The sequence below is a fragment of the Salvelinus alpinus genome, chromosome 10, assembly GCF_045679555.1.
Source record: "Salvelinus alpinus chromosome 10, SLU_Salpinus.1, whole genome shotgun sequence".
Classification (NCBI taxonomy): Eukaryota; Metazoa; Chordata; class Actinopteri; order Salmoniformes; family Salmonidae; genus Salvelinus; species Salvelinus alpinus.
The window spans coordinates 24,869,454-24,884,781 of NC_092095.1; the positions used below are offsets into that span (position 1 = coordinate 24,869,454).

At 43.3% G+C, this 15,328-nt stretch overlaps 1 protein-coding gene across 1 annotated transcript in view; it reads right to left on the minus strand.

Moving 5' to 3' along the window:
- The window catches only part of LOC139531787 (piezo-type mechanosensitive ion channel component 2-like), a 151,127-nt gene that overhangs the window by 112,929 nt on the left and 22,870 nt on the right, over window positions 1-15,328 (minus strand). The window contains exon 2 of the mRNA XM_071328627.1: window positions 7,617-7,712. Coding sequence (XP_071184728.1) covers window positions 7,617-7,712 — 96 coding nt within the window. The remainder of the gene's footprint in view (window positions 1-7,616; window positions 7,713-15,328) is intronic.

A 15,328-nucleotide genomic window follows, 5' to 3' on the forward strand; every position in this document is an offset into this window, starting at 1 on the left:
TTGAACTCCAATTTTATGTATTAACATGTTCTTGTAAAAACATGGCCAACATGCTCTCCCGCTACAGAGGTAGGTAATTAGAGGTAAAATGCCTCGTTGTACAGATTTTCTGGGAGAATGTGGAGCGCCATGACTACATTTCAAGGATCAATGTATTTTTTGGCTTGACTAATTCTATTAATTAAAACAGTAGTCTTAGTAATAATACATATTTACAATATTAGTAGTATTGATGTTATTGTGTTACTTTTTATAATTTTATACAATTGTATTTTTTACTTTAGTTAATTTCCACCTATATATGATTCCCAATCAGAGACAACACAAAACATCTGCCTCTGATTGAGAACCATATTAGGCCAAACATAGAAACGGACAAACAAGACACACAACATAGATTGCCCACCCAGCTCACGTCCTGACCAACACTAAAACAAGCAAAACACATAAGAACTATGGTCAGAACGTGACAAAGGACTTGTAAGTAAGCATTTCACGGTAAGGTCTACACTTGTTGTATTCGGCGCATGTGACAAATACAGTTTGATTTGATAAAGATAAATATCAATATATTACACACAAAATAAATAGCAAAACAAAACAGTACATTTGGCTGTTTTTGATTAATTCGGCAGCAAATGTATGCTAAGAGTTGAAATGACTCAGGATCTGCTAAAGTAAATGCTACAGCTAACAACATAGCTACAGATGTTTAATGCATCAAGGAAACAAACTGTCAACCAGTCTCTAATTAGGCCTTATGATGTTTCTCAGAGTCTATGATATGCCCCAGAACACACCACTGGGACTCTCCAATGCACATTGTGGAAGCTCTGTGTGTGTGCGTGTGTGTGTCTTTGCCTGTGTGTGCGTGTGTGTGGAGAGAGGCAGAGACATCACCTCAGGGGCTCCCAAAGAATAAGCCCAAGCCAGAATACAGTATTGGTCTTGGAATGCAACCTCAACAAAAAGAGCTAGTTGACTGACCAGCAGACAATGATGCAGACACTTACATTCTTCAACCTCCCTAAACATTTTGCACTATTATTATTAAATTCAGTGCTGAACAAGCATCCAATCCAATTTCTATTCAAAACAATCGCTTCAGAGGTTTAAATTTGACAAAAAATCAACATAAGTTCAAATTCAAACCACATTACAAAATACCCAATACCACAATGAATCAAAGCCTCACTGTTGGTTTGCATAACAGAGGACCCCAGAGGGCCACAGTTGACGTCTTGCATTGAGTCAGGATTCAAAGAGACATGGAGGGCGGAAGAGGGATGGCAGGCAGGGAGGCAGGCAGCTTGTTGTGCGGACGGTGCAGGTGACTCATCGGTTTCCTGAGGAAAAGAGGCAAAGGGGTTTGGATGAAGGAGTTTAGGGAGGCGTGGGCCTGGGGTCCCCTGGTGACGACCGCTCCATTGAGCTCTGTTTCCTCAGGAAGCCCTCTTGTCTCCTACGTCCCCCTCTCCAAGGACAGATTACGTCTGTTTGTATTACCTTCCTGCTGGATGGCTCGAGGTAATGGAGATCGCTGCTATTGTGGTGCTGTATTGTATTACAGAGATTTCTCCGAATGAGGGGAGAAACTAGAATTTGTGGTAGTAGAACCCGAGTCATTGGGGCAAAAGGTTTTTGTGTCAATTGGCGGTGTCTGGGTTGTCTACATCAATGGTTTGCTAAGTTGATAAAATGCATCAGGTCATGACACACCGACTGACTATGCGGAATTCTCAAAACAGTTATACCACCTATTTGATGACTGAAAAACGCATAAGAGTGTGTTAGCACAGAACATGCCACATCGCAGTCAGACAAAGAGAGGAGTGGCTATGAAATGACGCCTATCTTCGAGGAGCAATTAGCCATCCTTATAATTAACGGACGACATCTGGTTCAGGTTGACGCGAATGCCAACCCCGTTACACCGTCTGAACCGGGTATGAATCAGCCCAATTGAACTAAGAGACCAGGCCGAAGCAAAGCAAACAGCATCTGATGAACTGTCAAAGTGAGCAAACCATGAGGAGACCTGGAGTTGTATTGGCTGTAATAAACCTCGCCTTCTTCACCTCTAAGCGCCGGTGGTGTGGTGATGGGGTATATGCATGCCCTGGAGCCACTTGTTAACAGCTCACACAGGACTGAATCAAAACTTGAGCAATGTGCGTGTTTTAGTACAAATCTCCAATTGACATAAATGAATGACTGGCACAAAAGTTGGACTTACTGTTTATGCATGCACGCATGTCAAGATGGGATTTGTCGGCCCGACAATTGAACCTGGTATAGTGATGTTTACTGCTTTTCTCACAGTTTTGATTTAACTGTGGGAATAAGATCTACTGCGTGAATGCTGGAATGCGGGTATGATTGGATCGAGCCCTCTTGAAACTTACTCAACATTACCTAACTAGTTAGCTGCTTGGCCACTAAGCTTTGCCTCAACAGGTGTCGCGGAGGATGACGTACAGACGGTCACTTGAGCTTTATTAGAAAAGCTGTGTAAAATCAGAGAACATTTCGGGTTGATAAAGGACTTGAGGGAAAGAGCTAATTGATAGAGATGCATGTCCATGTTTTCCAGGGAGTGGTGATGGGACTGAAGCCTAGAGCTAGAGCCGCGATGGAGGGAAACAGCTGGAGGAGGAGAAGAAAATTGAGGGGGAAAATTTCTCAATCTCTCCACTGCTCTGCAGCCAGCTGCTAAAGGACAAGAGAAGTCTGTACTTTTGAACCCTGACCTCCGTCACCTCCGGGGGTCCCTCTCTATTGTCCATCACCGCCAGATTATCTTTTTCTAGCACAGTTTTTTGTCTCGGTCCAATTGGCTGCCTCAGCTGCTTCATCCTTGTAAAAACCAGGGAACCACACAACCGTACCGTCATTCAAATTGTCATTCAATTTCCTTGGAGATTAAGTGGAATGAGCGCCATGTCTTCACTTCACTAGATGTCATAAATGGTCTCCATGTTTTGTGGTGAGTAAATATAGAGTAAGAATCTGTCTTTGTGACGTACCGGCGTCATATTATTGAGTCAAGATTTTGAGGCTGAGATTTCCCCCCCACTGCCACCAATTATTTGGGGGGACTACTTTAGAGGCAAGAGAACCTCCTTAAACAAGAGAGACATGACTGACAAGCACGTGTTGCGTGTTCTTACATGTAGGGAATGATGTATTTACAGTACGTGTGTCATAGACAAGGAAAGGAGTCCAACAGCACAGTCTATCACAGTGCCATCCGTTTTGCCACCAAAGCCCCATATACCCACCTCCACTGCGACCTGTACGCTCTCGTTGGCTGGCCCTCGCTTCATACTCGCCACAAAACCCACTGGCTCCAGGTCATCTATAAGTCTCTGCTAGGTAAAGCCCCGCCTTATCTCAGCTCACTGGTCACCATAGCAGCACCCACCCGTAGCACGCGCTCCAGCAGGTATATCTCACTGGTCACCCCCAAAGTCAATTCTTCCTTTGGCCGCCTTTCCTTCCAGTTCTCTGCTGCCAATGACTGGAACGAACTGCAAAAATCACTGAAGCTGGAGACTCATATCTCCCTCACTAGCTTTAAGCACCAGCTGTCAGAGCAGCTCACAGATCACTGCACCTGTACATAGCCCATCTGTAAATAGCCCATCCAACTACCTCATCCCCATACTGTATTTATTTATCTTGCTCCTTTGCACTCCAGTATCTCTACTTGCACATTCATCTTCTGCACATCTACCATTCCAGTGTTTAATTGGTGTTGGAGGGCCAGTAGGAGGCACTCTTTCCTCTGGTCTAAAAAATATCCCAATGCCCCAGGGCAGTGATTGGGGACACTGCCCTGTGTAGGGTGCCGTCTTTCGGATGGGACGTTAAACGGGTGTCCTGACTCTCTGAGGTCATTAAAGATCCCATGGCACTTATCGTAAGAGTAGGGGTGTTAACCCCGGTGTCCTGGCTAAATTCCCAATCTGGCCCTCAAACCATCATGGTCACCTAATAATCCCCAGTTTATAATTGGCTCATTCATCCCCCTCCTCTCCCCTGTAACTATTCCCCAGGTCGTTGCTGCAAATGAGAACGTGTTCTCAGTCAACTTACCTGGTAAAATAACGGTAAAATAAAATAAAAAAATAAATAAATAAATAAAAATTGCTATATTGTAATTACTTCGCCACCATGGCCTATTTATTGCCTTACCTCCCTTACCCTACCTCATTTGCACACACTGTATATAGACTTTTTCTACTGTATTATTGACTGTATGTTTGTTTATTCCATGTGTATCTCTGTGTTGTTGTATGTGTCGAACTGCTTTGCTTTATGGCCAGGTCGCCGCAGTTGTAAATGAGAACTTGTTCTCAACTAGCCTACCTGGTTAAATAAAGGTGAAATAAAAATGTATTCAAAAAACATGGAGCCTGTCACCTTGGGTGTGAGGTGTAGGCCTAACTCATTACTCAACTGGACACATTGACTGTCATTCTACCCTGAGAATAAGTGCAGAATCCAAGATTGAGATATTAGCAAATGCCTGTCTTGTATTTTTCTGCACAAGTACATTCTTTAAATTACTACTACTGGCACTAAAGTAGGATTTAGATCGCTTTGGTTACAAACACATACAGTATCAAGTATGGTTTTGGTCCATTAAGATATAGGTGACGTGTACATCAACCTTATGCGTTCAGCACTCAATCAAATCAACTTTTTGTTAGCTTAGTCAATTCTCAATAATTATGAATAAGCTGTTATCATTCCTTTTTTTGTGTGTTTTTAATGGCAAATACTATATAGCTTACATACAGTCAGGGGTCAAATATGACTGTGGTTCCAGACTGCTTTGTCAAGTTAAAGCAAACAGGCTGACAAATATATGAGGTCAGCCAAGTCTTCCACATTAGCGTTAACATTTGAGTCATTTAGCAGATGCTCTTATCCAGAGCGCCTGACAGGCTGCCTCCCCATTATAACATTGTGATGCCTGAACATGGCGTAGAATCAAGAAGCATGACATTACCTCCTCCAGCTCATTCACTTTAACTGGGATGAATCCTAATCATATACTGCATCAAGGCTCTGTATTCAGCCGACCGGAAACACCAACCTGATCAATTAATTGACTTCATACCAGCAGACTTTTGTTGCGTTTGATTTTGCTTGGCTTGTCTGGCATGCCGTGGGACTATTCCATTGGTCGTGCTGTGCCAGGCAAGCTACATCAAGGGCATCAAGGGCATCTGTTTTTATTGATGATGACCTATGAAGCTTTCAGTTGTTGTTGGTTTAAAGTGTGAGTCGTGTGACCACAAATACTACAGTATAGCAACAGATATAACACACACGCGGTCGAATTCTGTCCAGACCTACAGAATACCAGGTGGAGTGACTAAAAGAAAGAGTATTTCTCGCCAGATAACAGCTGGGTTATTCAACACTGAAATAAGTCTGGCCAATGGGGGGGGACAGGATAGGGTGTTTATACAATTCACATTTTTAGTCATTAAGCAGACGCTCTTATCCAGGTCGACTGACAGTAGTAGTGTTTTTGTTGGTGTACTTTATTTAGTCTTCTCCGTACTGGTCCCCCGTGGGAATCTAATCCACAAGCCTGGCGCTGCCAGTGCCATGCTCTACCAACTGAGCTACACAGAGGGAATATAAGCTGGCACAACACCGCCAATACCTTACTATATACACCTCCTGGGAACAACCTTAGATTTAGGGTGTAGTGATGCAATGCCTTCTTCAGCACTGATAGCGAGCACAGGCACTGATAGTAGACAGAGGATTGGGCTTGTGTATGGGATTTTAGGATGAGCTTTCGCAGGCTAATGAGTGAGTGAGAGTGAGTGACCAAGTTTACATGTGCACAGTATTCTGGATAATAGCTTATATCCCACTTAAGGTCTTATTCGGGATAAGCTGTTTACATGCACCTTTGATATCCCGCTCACGACGAGGATCCCTGTACCCATGAATAAACAGAATATTCCTCATTCAAGTTAATCTTGGTTAAATGGAATAGTAACTGAAATACGGACACTGACTGTAGGCCTATAACCTCTCATATAAGCTAGTATAATGTTAACTCCTGCAGAATTATGCATTTCATGCAGTAAAATGATACAACAAATGTTAATTGTCTCAGGAACAGGAGTGGAAATATGATTTCTTTCTTTCAGCATCTCTTGAGAAAATGTGAATGTGCGTTTAATGTGTTATCTTTGACACTGTTATGCAAGCAGACAGTATTTCAACTACATAAAATATGCACCCAAGACGAACTGAAGTCTTATCAGGAACCTATTTCATCATTTTTCTCAGCTTTTAATTTCCTTAAAACTGGTCAAACTGATGACATTTGGACATTTGGACATTTTGCACAGAAGTTTTTACACTGTTTTGGAGTTATTGCGTTTTCTCCCCGGTCACTAAACAAAACAGACAACTTTACCAGTGTTAACTATTACTAATGCATTCATTCTATTAACGTAAAACATTCTGGTGAGCACTACTTTATTTAGTCTTCTGGGGCAACAACTTATGACAGAAGAGAAGCTTACTAGCCTACTTGAAGTTATTTAGTTGACAATCAGATGAAAACATCACACAACACCCATGATATGCGAAACGGAGCCTGCGCAGACCGCGAAAAACAACGGTAAACGGGATGTTTACATGCCACAGTATCCCGTCTAAGATCAGCATATCCCAGGCATCTTAACCGGGTTTATCATAACCGGGATACAAGCTTGTTCGGGTTATTGTAAACAGGATATGATGTTTATATGCGTCAACCCAAAAACAGAATACTTGAGTATCCCGAATAACAACGGGATATTGGTGTGCATGTAAACGTGGTCAGTGTTGAACTTGTGGCCTGCTGACACTCAAGGGGGAGAGTGTCTGAGCAGACAGGCAGAGGCTGCATTCTTTCATCTCACTCTATTTGTCTTGTCTCCCTTCCCTTCCTCCTCCCTCTCTTCTCCTGAGTGGTGCTATCACCGCCTATCACATGTTCACTAAATATGCCATTGTTTCTACAACAGTTCATTTTTTTCTTTCTTTCTTGTTTTTTCCCCTAACATTTTTGGGGGTCGATGGATAAGAGCTGTCTGATATTGGACTGCAGGCTTACAGTGTACAATAAAAGTCCATGTTCAAACTGAGACGGTAAAGATGGAAGCGTCCATGAAGGAAAACGGCACTGGGTGTTCACCCCCCAAAAATGTGTGCTGTATTTTAAGGACATATGTGTTTATGTTTCAATGTCCAATGACAGTGTTCGAAAGACTAACAGTGTGTTTGTGTGTGTGTTTGTGTTTGTGTGTACACGTGTCATAGCCCTGTGTTACAATGACAAACCACTGCCCTATCATTTCCCTTCCCCGTCTCCTCCTCTGACACAAAGATGGTCAAACAGTCAGAAATCATTCTGTCACCGAGTGCTGTAAATCCTAGGTGTAGGCCGAGGCCATCCATAAACCCTGATAATTTAAGCATTTAACCTTTTGCTCTTTAAAGTGGCTTGTTTGCTTTAGGGATTACCAGGTAGCCCTTTCCTGCAGTCAATGACCTATTGGAACAGTTTCTTAGTCATTTAGTCAATTTCTTACCTCGCATTGTTGTTTTGGTGGGTTCTGGGAACAATGGGATGAGCAGGAGGTAGATGAGGTAGATGAAGGACAGGGCATTGTACCGGAACAGACACGCTGCAACACAATAAGGCAGCAAGTACCAAGTCAGATCACAAACCATCTGTGACATAACACCATGGATAAATCCCCCTTAAGAAGTTAGCACCCTTAATTAGAAGGAACCAAAATAAAACAGAGTAGCAGTGCTGACGTTTCAAATGAAAGGGCGAAGAAGTTCTGTGGCTAACTCACAGTTATGATGGCAGCTTTGGAGAAGTCAATGGGAATGGAGGAGAGGGAAGGGACAGCTCTATAAACCTCAACGTTTTCTGGATAGAAGACCGCGCTGCACTCGACATTCCAACAGTGTTTGACAACAGGCATTTTGCCCTGGAACAAACATGGCAGATCTCTGTCGGAGTGCCGACTTGGACCCCGAACGACATTACTACTGCTGCCATTGCCAAAAACATCCAGATTGCATTAAGATAAACCGTGGCTGATGCCATTTCAGTCAAGCATTCAGCGTGTCAGCCTGAGTACCAGTCCATCCATTACCTAGGAAAACATACATGAAGCTCAATCTGCAGCCGGCACAATGTTAATGAAAAATGTCACTTATGGTACTTCTGTTAAACAGGCCTGTGAGTCAGCGCACTCACATGATATTATTCAGCCCAAATGAAATACGTTGGCAGAACATTTCTTCAGGCTTTCAAACAAAGTGGTCCACTCCCATGAACAATCAGTCGTTTTCTCAGAAGTAAGCATTTCACTGTAAGGTCTACCTACACCTGTTGTATTCTGCGCATGTGACAAATACAATTTGATTTGATTTTGAATTATTGCATGCAACAGAGGTTGGTGGCCTGGCCTGCTTAAAGGTAAAATAAAGACTCCATCGCTCACTCACCAACCCAGAAGTAAACCATAGATTTAAAATGTAAATTCTATTTCTATGCACACAACAATAGACACACTCTGTTTTTGTGTTCTTTTCTCTCTGTATTTCCCCTGATACAGCACAGTGACAGTGGTGTTTTTTCCCTTTTTTTAATTGGTCAGATTTGTCTGTTTTAAAGTATGATATTCATTTCTACACATCTCTGTTCTGCTTCATCTTGTTCTCGTCATTAACAAAGAACTTGTCTTGCTTAACCTGTCTAAAATGGAACGATCCCTATTGTTTTAACTTAATCCAGTAGGACCCATCATCTTAAAGGTGCACTATGCAGAAATCGCACCGCCACTGGCATCCCGTGTGGCGCAGTGGTCAAGGCACTGCATTGTATTGCGTTGCGGTGTCAATACAGACCCGGGTTCGATCTCATGCTGTGTCACAGCCGGCCGTGACCAGGAGATCCATGAGGGGGCGCACAATTGTCCCAGTGTCTTCCGGGTTAGGGGAGGGTTTGGCCGGCCTGGGATTTCCTTGACCCGTCGCGCTCCAGCAACTCCATGTGGCAGGCAGGTGCCTATAAGCTGACTTCGGGTGCCTACAATGCTGACTTCGGACGCCAGCTGGACTGGCTGGCTTCTGGGTTAAGCAAGGAGTGCAGCTTGGCACGGTCGTGTTTAGGAGGACGCATGGCTCTCGACCTTTGCCTCTACTGAGTCCGTAGTTGAGTTGCAGCGACGGGACAAGACTATAACTACCAATTGGATATAACGAAAAAGGGGTAAAAACATTTTTTTTATCGTACCACCATTTACTGGTTGCTAAAATTGTAATAGTTTGCCAAATTTCAAGTATAATTACAAGTATAGTGTAGAGAATCATTGTACCATCTAAAATATTGTATTTTCAGCTTTTTGAAGTTGGTGTACAAAACCAAAAGTAAAAGATAAAAACTAAACTTAAGAACGGGACAAATAAAAATAGCGCATATAGAACAGATCTACCACAACTTAGACTTGCTTTCAATGAGAATGACAGCTCTATAACTCACATTTCAATGTGGATTTTGTCAAGCCCCCCAAAAAGGTACATATTGTCGCTTTAAAGGTGTAATCTGTGATATTTAGCCTACCATCAAGTGGCAGGGCTGCCTTTTGTAATTCAGGATCGGACCTTTAAAGACGGCCTGCATTTACATCAGAATTGAGTCATGTAGGCCTAGTATTTACAGTATTGTTCAGATTACCATCATATAACTAATACCACCATAAACAAGCAGTGGGATGTTAAAAGGCCAAATACCAAACCAGTATGCTTGCTCTTTTTTCTATTTGAAAATGGTTACACTGCAGGTTGAAAAGTTCAGACGCTACAAAAGACTGTGGCACACAGGGAGACGCAGACCTTAGACATGATTCAATAACTCATGACCACTTCACACATAATAAGACGATATCAGTAGACCTAAACATCTATGACAAAAAAACAGTATGTGATGATATGCCTGTTACAGGTGTAGGATCATAATTTGACAATTTTCTCACAGCAGGAACATAATCCTGCAACAACAGGTAATTGTAATTATTGTGTGGATTATAATTATTGCCACGTTGGGACATTTCCCTCCATTTCTCCCCACGCAAACAGACTGATTGCCTGGTAGCCCACAAACATTTCTTGCTAACCTGAATATGGTCCGCATCCAGTCTACTCATCACTTGCTCTGTTAAATAGGCCTACATTCCGCACATGTTTGCAAATGAACCTCTGAACTGCTGCTGCTCCACACCAACGGATGCTGTGGCAAGTGACACTTTGCTTTTTGAAAATACCTAATCCTATACACTTCACTGCTGTCATGCACAACATTTTGGGACTATATCAACAGAGGGACTATATCAAAGATCGTTTTTGAGTTCTACACAGGAATTCAACCCTTACCCTAACCCTAGCCCTAACCCTTAACCTTAACCCTTACCCTAGCCCTAACCCTTAACCCTTACCCTAACCCTAACCCTTAACCCTTAACCCTTACCCTAACCCTAGTCCTAACCCTTAACCCTTACCCTAACCCTAACCCTTAACCCTTACCCTAACCCTTATTCTAAACCTAACCTTAACAGTAATCTTAGCAAGCAGCTGCTTATCAACAGATAGTATGGCCATCTGTCAATCATTTATATGGAACTATACAAATAAAGTGTGACACAAATACTGTATATACTGATTGCAGGATATATAGAGGGAAATACATATTACAGAATCAGTTGGAGGTAAATACACATTACAGTATGTATGGAGAGAAATTCAGTGAGAGTAGAGGGATATCCCAGTTTATACTACGTGGCATTCCGAAGTGAGTCATGGATTAAATATCATACTGTAACATATAGTAAGTACACATACTATACACTGAGAGTACAAAACTTTAAAAACACCTTCCTAATATTGAGTTGCACCCCCCCCCCCTTTTTTGCCCTCAGAACAGCCTCAATTTGTCGGGGCATGGACTCTACAAGGTGTTGAAATCGTTCCACAGGGATGCTGGCCCATGTTGACTCCAATGCTTCCCACACTTGTGTCAAGTTGGTTGGATGTCCTTTGGGTGGTGGACCATTCTTGACACACATGGGAAACTGTTAAGCATGAAAAACCCAGCAGCTTTGCAGGTCTTGACACAAACTGGTGTGCCTGGCACCTACTACCATACCCCATTCAAAGGCATTTAAATCTTTAGTCTTGCCGATTCACCCTCTGATTGGCAAACATATACAATCTCTCAATGTCTCAATTGTGTCAAGGCTTAAAAATCCTTCTTTAACCTGTCTGCTCCCCTTCATCTACACTGATTGAAATGGATTTAACAAGTGACATCAATAAGGGATCATAGCTTTCACCTGGATTCATCTGGTCAGTCTATGTCATGGAAAGAGCAGGTGTCCTTAATGTTTTATACACTCAGTGTACATTTATACTGGTTCACTAAATACAGGAAACATGTCCCACATCTGCATCCTTTCCCCATGCAACATGGGGACAATCAAAAGTGTTATGACACTTCTTCAAAACCCACTGGGCACAGACGTCAATTCAACGTCTATTCCACGTTGATTCAACACGTTTCATTGAAATGACGTGGAAACAATGTTGATTCGACCAGTGTGTGCCGAGTGGGACATGATCCTCATCGGCAGAAGACGTGACTGAAAACGTCTGCATTATTGTTCAAAAGAATAGGAAATGGAAATGGAGGGAGAGTAGGTGGGGGACTGTTTTCATCGGAACGGAGAAGATGATCCCTCCTGTCAAATCCAAACAATGGCCCTAATCCACAGCTGTGTCCCTCCCTCCCTCCCTCCCTCCCTCCCTCCCTCCCTCCCTCCCTCCCTCCCTCCCTCCCTCCCTCCCTCCCTCCCTCCCTCCTAATGAACTGTAAGGCACAGACCAGTCACCCGTGATACAGGTCAGTATTTCGACGTCCATCCATGTCGGAGGACCTCGGGAGATGACATGGAAACCGGCCCCAAGGGGCAACAGTGAGCCCTGTTACCATAAGGTAACGTAGGTTTCGGTTTTGCTAGGGCGTTGTGGACGGGGATGGCGGATTTGAATCCAGCGATAGAAAGTTGTTTTAGATTTTTTGTTTCAAGCCTATCCCAAACCTTAGACCTTACCTCAACCAATCTGAGTTAATGCCTAAACTTAACCCTAACCATAACAATTTGGAGTTAATGCCTGAACTTAAACTTAAACACTTCAAAAAATGTGAAGTTCGGAACAACTTTGAAATTTGACGTTTGAGAAACATAGATGAACATCTAATTCTGACGTGAGACAGCCAAGTACAAGTCAGCTGTAAAAAAAACACAAAATCACACAAAGTGGGGCTTATCTGTTTGATCTGTGTCAATAGGGGCCATTCATGGGCCGTCTGACCCACGGTCAATGCTTCCTGTTTCCCCGGCCACTGGGGTATTGGCATGAATAGTGTCAGGACTGGCCCCATTCGTTTCTCGAGCTTTTGCCAACCCTTACTAAAGAATAGTTCTAAGTCATACAAAACAAATGCACACAAGAATAAAATAAATCCACACTATATACAAGGCCAGCATCAGTACCAATCAATGGAAGGGATACTAGTGGCAGTTGTGTAATCAAGGTTAAAGTGACTGAGAAGCAATATAAATATAATAAAGTAGCAGCAGCAAATATGGTGATTGTGTGTGTGCATTTGGGGTTGTGTATGTGTGTGTGTGTTTGTGTATGTAGTCGGAGTGTGTGTGTGTGTGTGTGTGTGTGTGTGTGTGTGTGTGTGTGTGTGTGTGTGTGTGTGTGTGTGTGTGTGTGTGTGTGTGTGAGTGAGTGTAGAAGCTTCAGTGTGTGAGTGAGTGTATGTGGGCAGGGTGCGGGAGTATCAGTGGATGGATGTGTGAGTAGAGTCTGTGAATGTGTATATAGTCAGTGCAGATAGTGGAGATGGATGTGTGGGTAGTCTGTGAATGTGTATATAGTCAGTGCAGATAGTCAGTGGAGATGGATGTGTGGATAGTCTGTGAATGTGTATATAGTCAGTGCAGATAGTCAGTGGAGATGGATGTGTGGGTAGTCTGTGAATGTGTATATAGTCAGTGCAGATAGTCAGTGGAGATGGATGTGTGGGTAGTCTGTGAATGTGTATATAGTCAGTGCAGATAGTCAGTGGAGATGGATGTGTGGGTAGTCTGTGAATGTGTATATAGTCAGTGCAGATAGTCAGTGGAGATGGATGTGTGGGTAGTCTGTGAATGTGTATATAGTCAGTGCAGATAGTCAGTGGAAATGGATGTAGGTAGTCAGCTCTGCATTAGCTGTTCAACAGTCTTATTGCTTGGAGGTAGAAGCTATCCACGGAGCCGGTTGTTTTTTTTTGTGTGGTGGTGTCATGTCATTGATATCCCCTCGAAATACATTCCCGTGTTTTCCTGAGACAAATTGGGCATAGCTAATTGGCCAATAGAAGTGTGGAGGTTTAGTATCTATCGGTTCGGTCTCGTTCTCAGCCACATCCTGGCTTTTCCAAGGGTTTGGAAATGAACCACTAAATTGAAACGGGCACCTCAGCCACCTGTCCTTCTGTGACCTGCACCCCCGACCACATAAAATCCTTTACTGTAGATCCTCGGCGTCAGAAGAAACCCACTCCTGAGGTCCCAGCCTGCTTAAAGAAGGGTGTGTGTGTGTGCGTGCAATGCAGGCATACGTGCATGTCTGTTTGGATCCCCAATTGATTACAAAACCATGACAACCACTAAAAGGGTTGGCCCTGTGCGTGGGCTGCAGGCACACTTGTATAAAGCAATTACAATAACAAAGTTCATTCGTTAATATCAATTGATGCAAGGTTGTGTGTTTGCACAGAGCAGAACATCTCAAAGTGACTTTTCAACAGTGATTTAACACTGAGTGCTTTATGTACAGGATACTGATGGTTTTCATTACACTGATAGATTCATGTATTGTTATTAGGGCGGTTTGGTAGTATATAGTGTGTGTGTGTGTGTGTGTGTGTGTGTGTGTGTGTGTGTGTGTGTGTGTGTGTGTGTGTGTGTGTGTGTGTGTGTGTGTGTGTGTGTGTGTGTGTGTGTGTGTGTGTGTGTGTGTGTGTGTGTGTGTGTGTGTGTGTGTGTGTGTGTGTGTGTGTGTTTTGGTTCCTGATCTATGTGGGTGGTGAGCCTAGTCTCTGGCAGTGTTATTGGGATTAGGCGTCCATTAACACTTCCCCCCAGCGGGTGACCTCCTATTGGCAGCCAGCACACGGCTAGACTGAGGCAGCAGCTTCAAACAGCTGGGTCTTCAGGACCAGCCTGACTGTTTGGAGTAGGAGATGGGACCGGAGCCACTGCAAACACACAAAAACCCACGCTACCCCAAAATGTCCGCACCCATTTATTTTCCTTACTGAGCTGCAAACACGGTCTTCCAAACACTGCAAATGATTACCCTCAGAATATCTGCTGTGGGTTTAAGTGACCGTAATGATAAAAACATCAGGACTCGGGAGAGCGAGAGGGAGGCCATGTCTGTCTTTGCGGATGCAGAGCAGCACACTTCCATGCCCCATTGCTTCCTCGTCAAGCTCCATGTCATGTAGAGTTTGCACTTCATCACCTATGCTGTACACACCCCATTCATTACTACGCAAAGATCGCTCCACCCAGCTGGTGGCTTTTAGGATCAGAAATTTAGACCAGGTTTACTAGTTTCATGCCCTTGGGGATTTATAGACAAGACAGGGATTGAGTTATATCAAGCAGTTTAAACTATCAAGAAATGAACAGCACTGAATGTTCTTTGGGGCTAAACTTCGTTTTCATTTTAGTAGAACGACTTGCAATTAGGGTTAAGTGCCTTGCTCAAGGGCACGTCGACAGATTTTTCACCTAGTTAGGTCAGGGATTTGAATGAGCAACCTTTCAGCTATTGGCTAAAGCTCTTAACCACTAGGCTACCTTCCGCCCTTCTTTGGTCAAATCAAAACATCTCTATTCGGCAGTGAGAGAATGCTGGATGCCCGCTTGAATATCGTGGCAGAGACCTATTCGGTCCAAAGTAAATAGCATGTGGTGGAATGTGACTACAGGCATTCCTTATTGTGACCAAACATGTCAATCAGACTCTATGTGTGCTTATTTATCACAAGCCGTTGGCTGTTGAGAACACATTATTTTCAAGTAATGAAAGGACTTAACTGACAGCCATGGAGAAGGAGTTTGGCTTTGCTTTGGTACGATAATTCTATCCTATGTTATAGAAT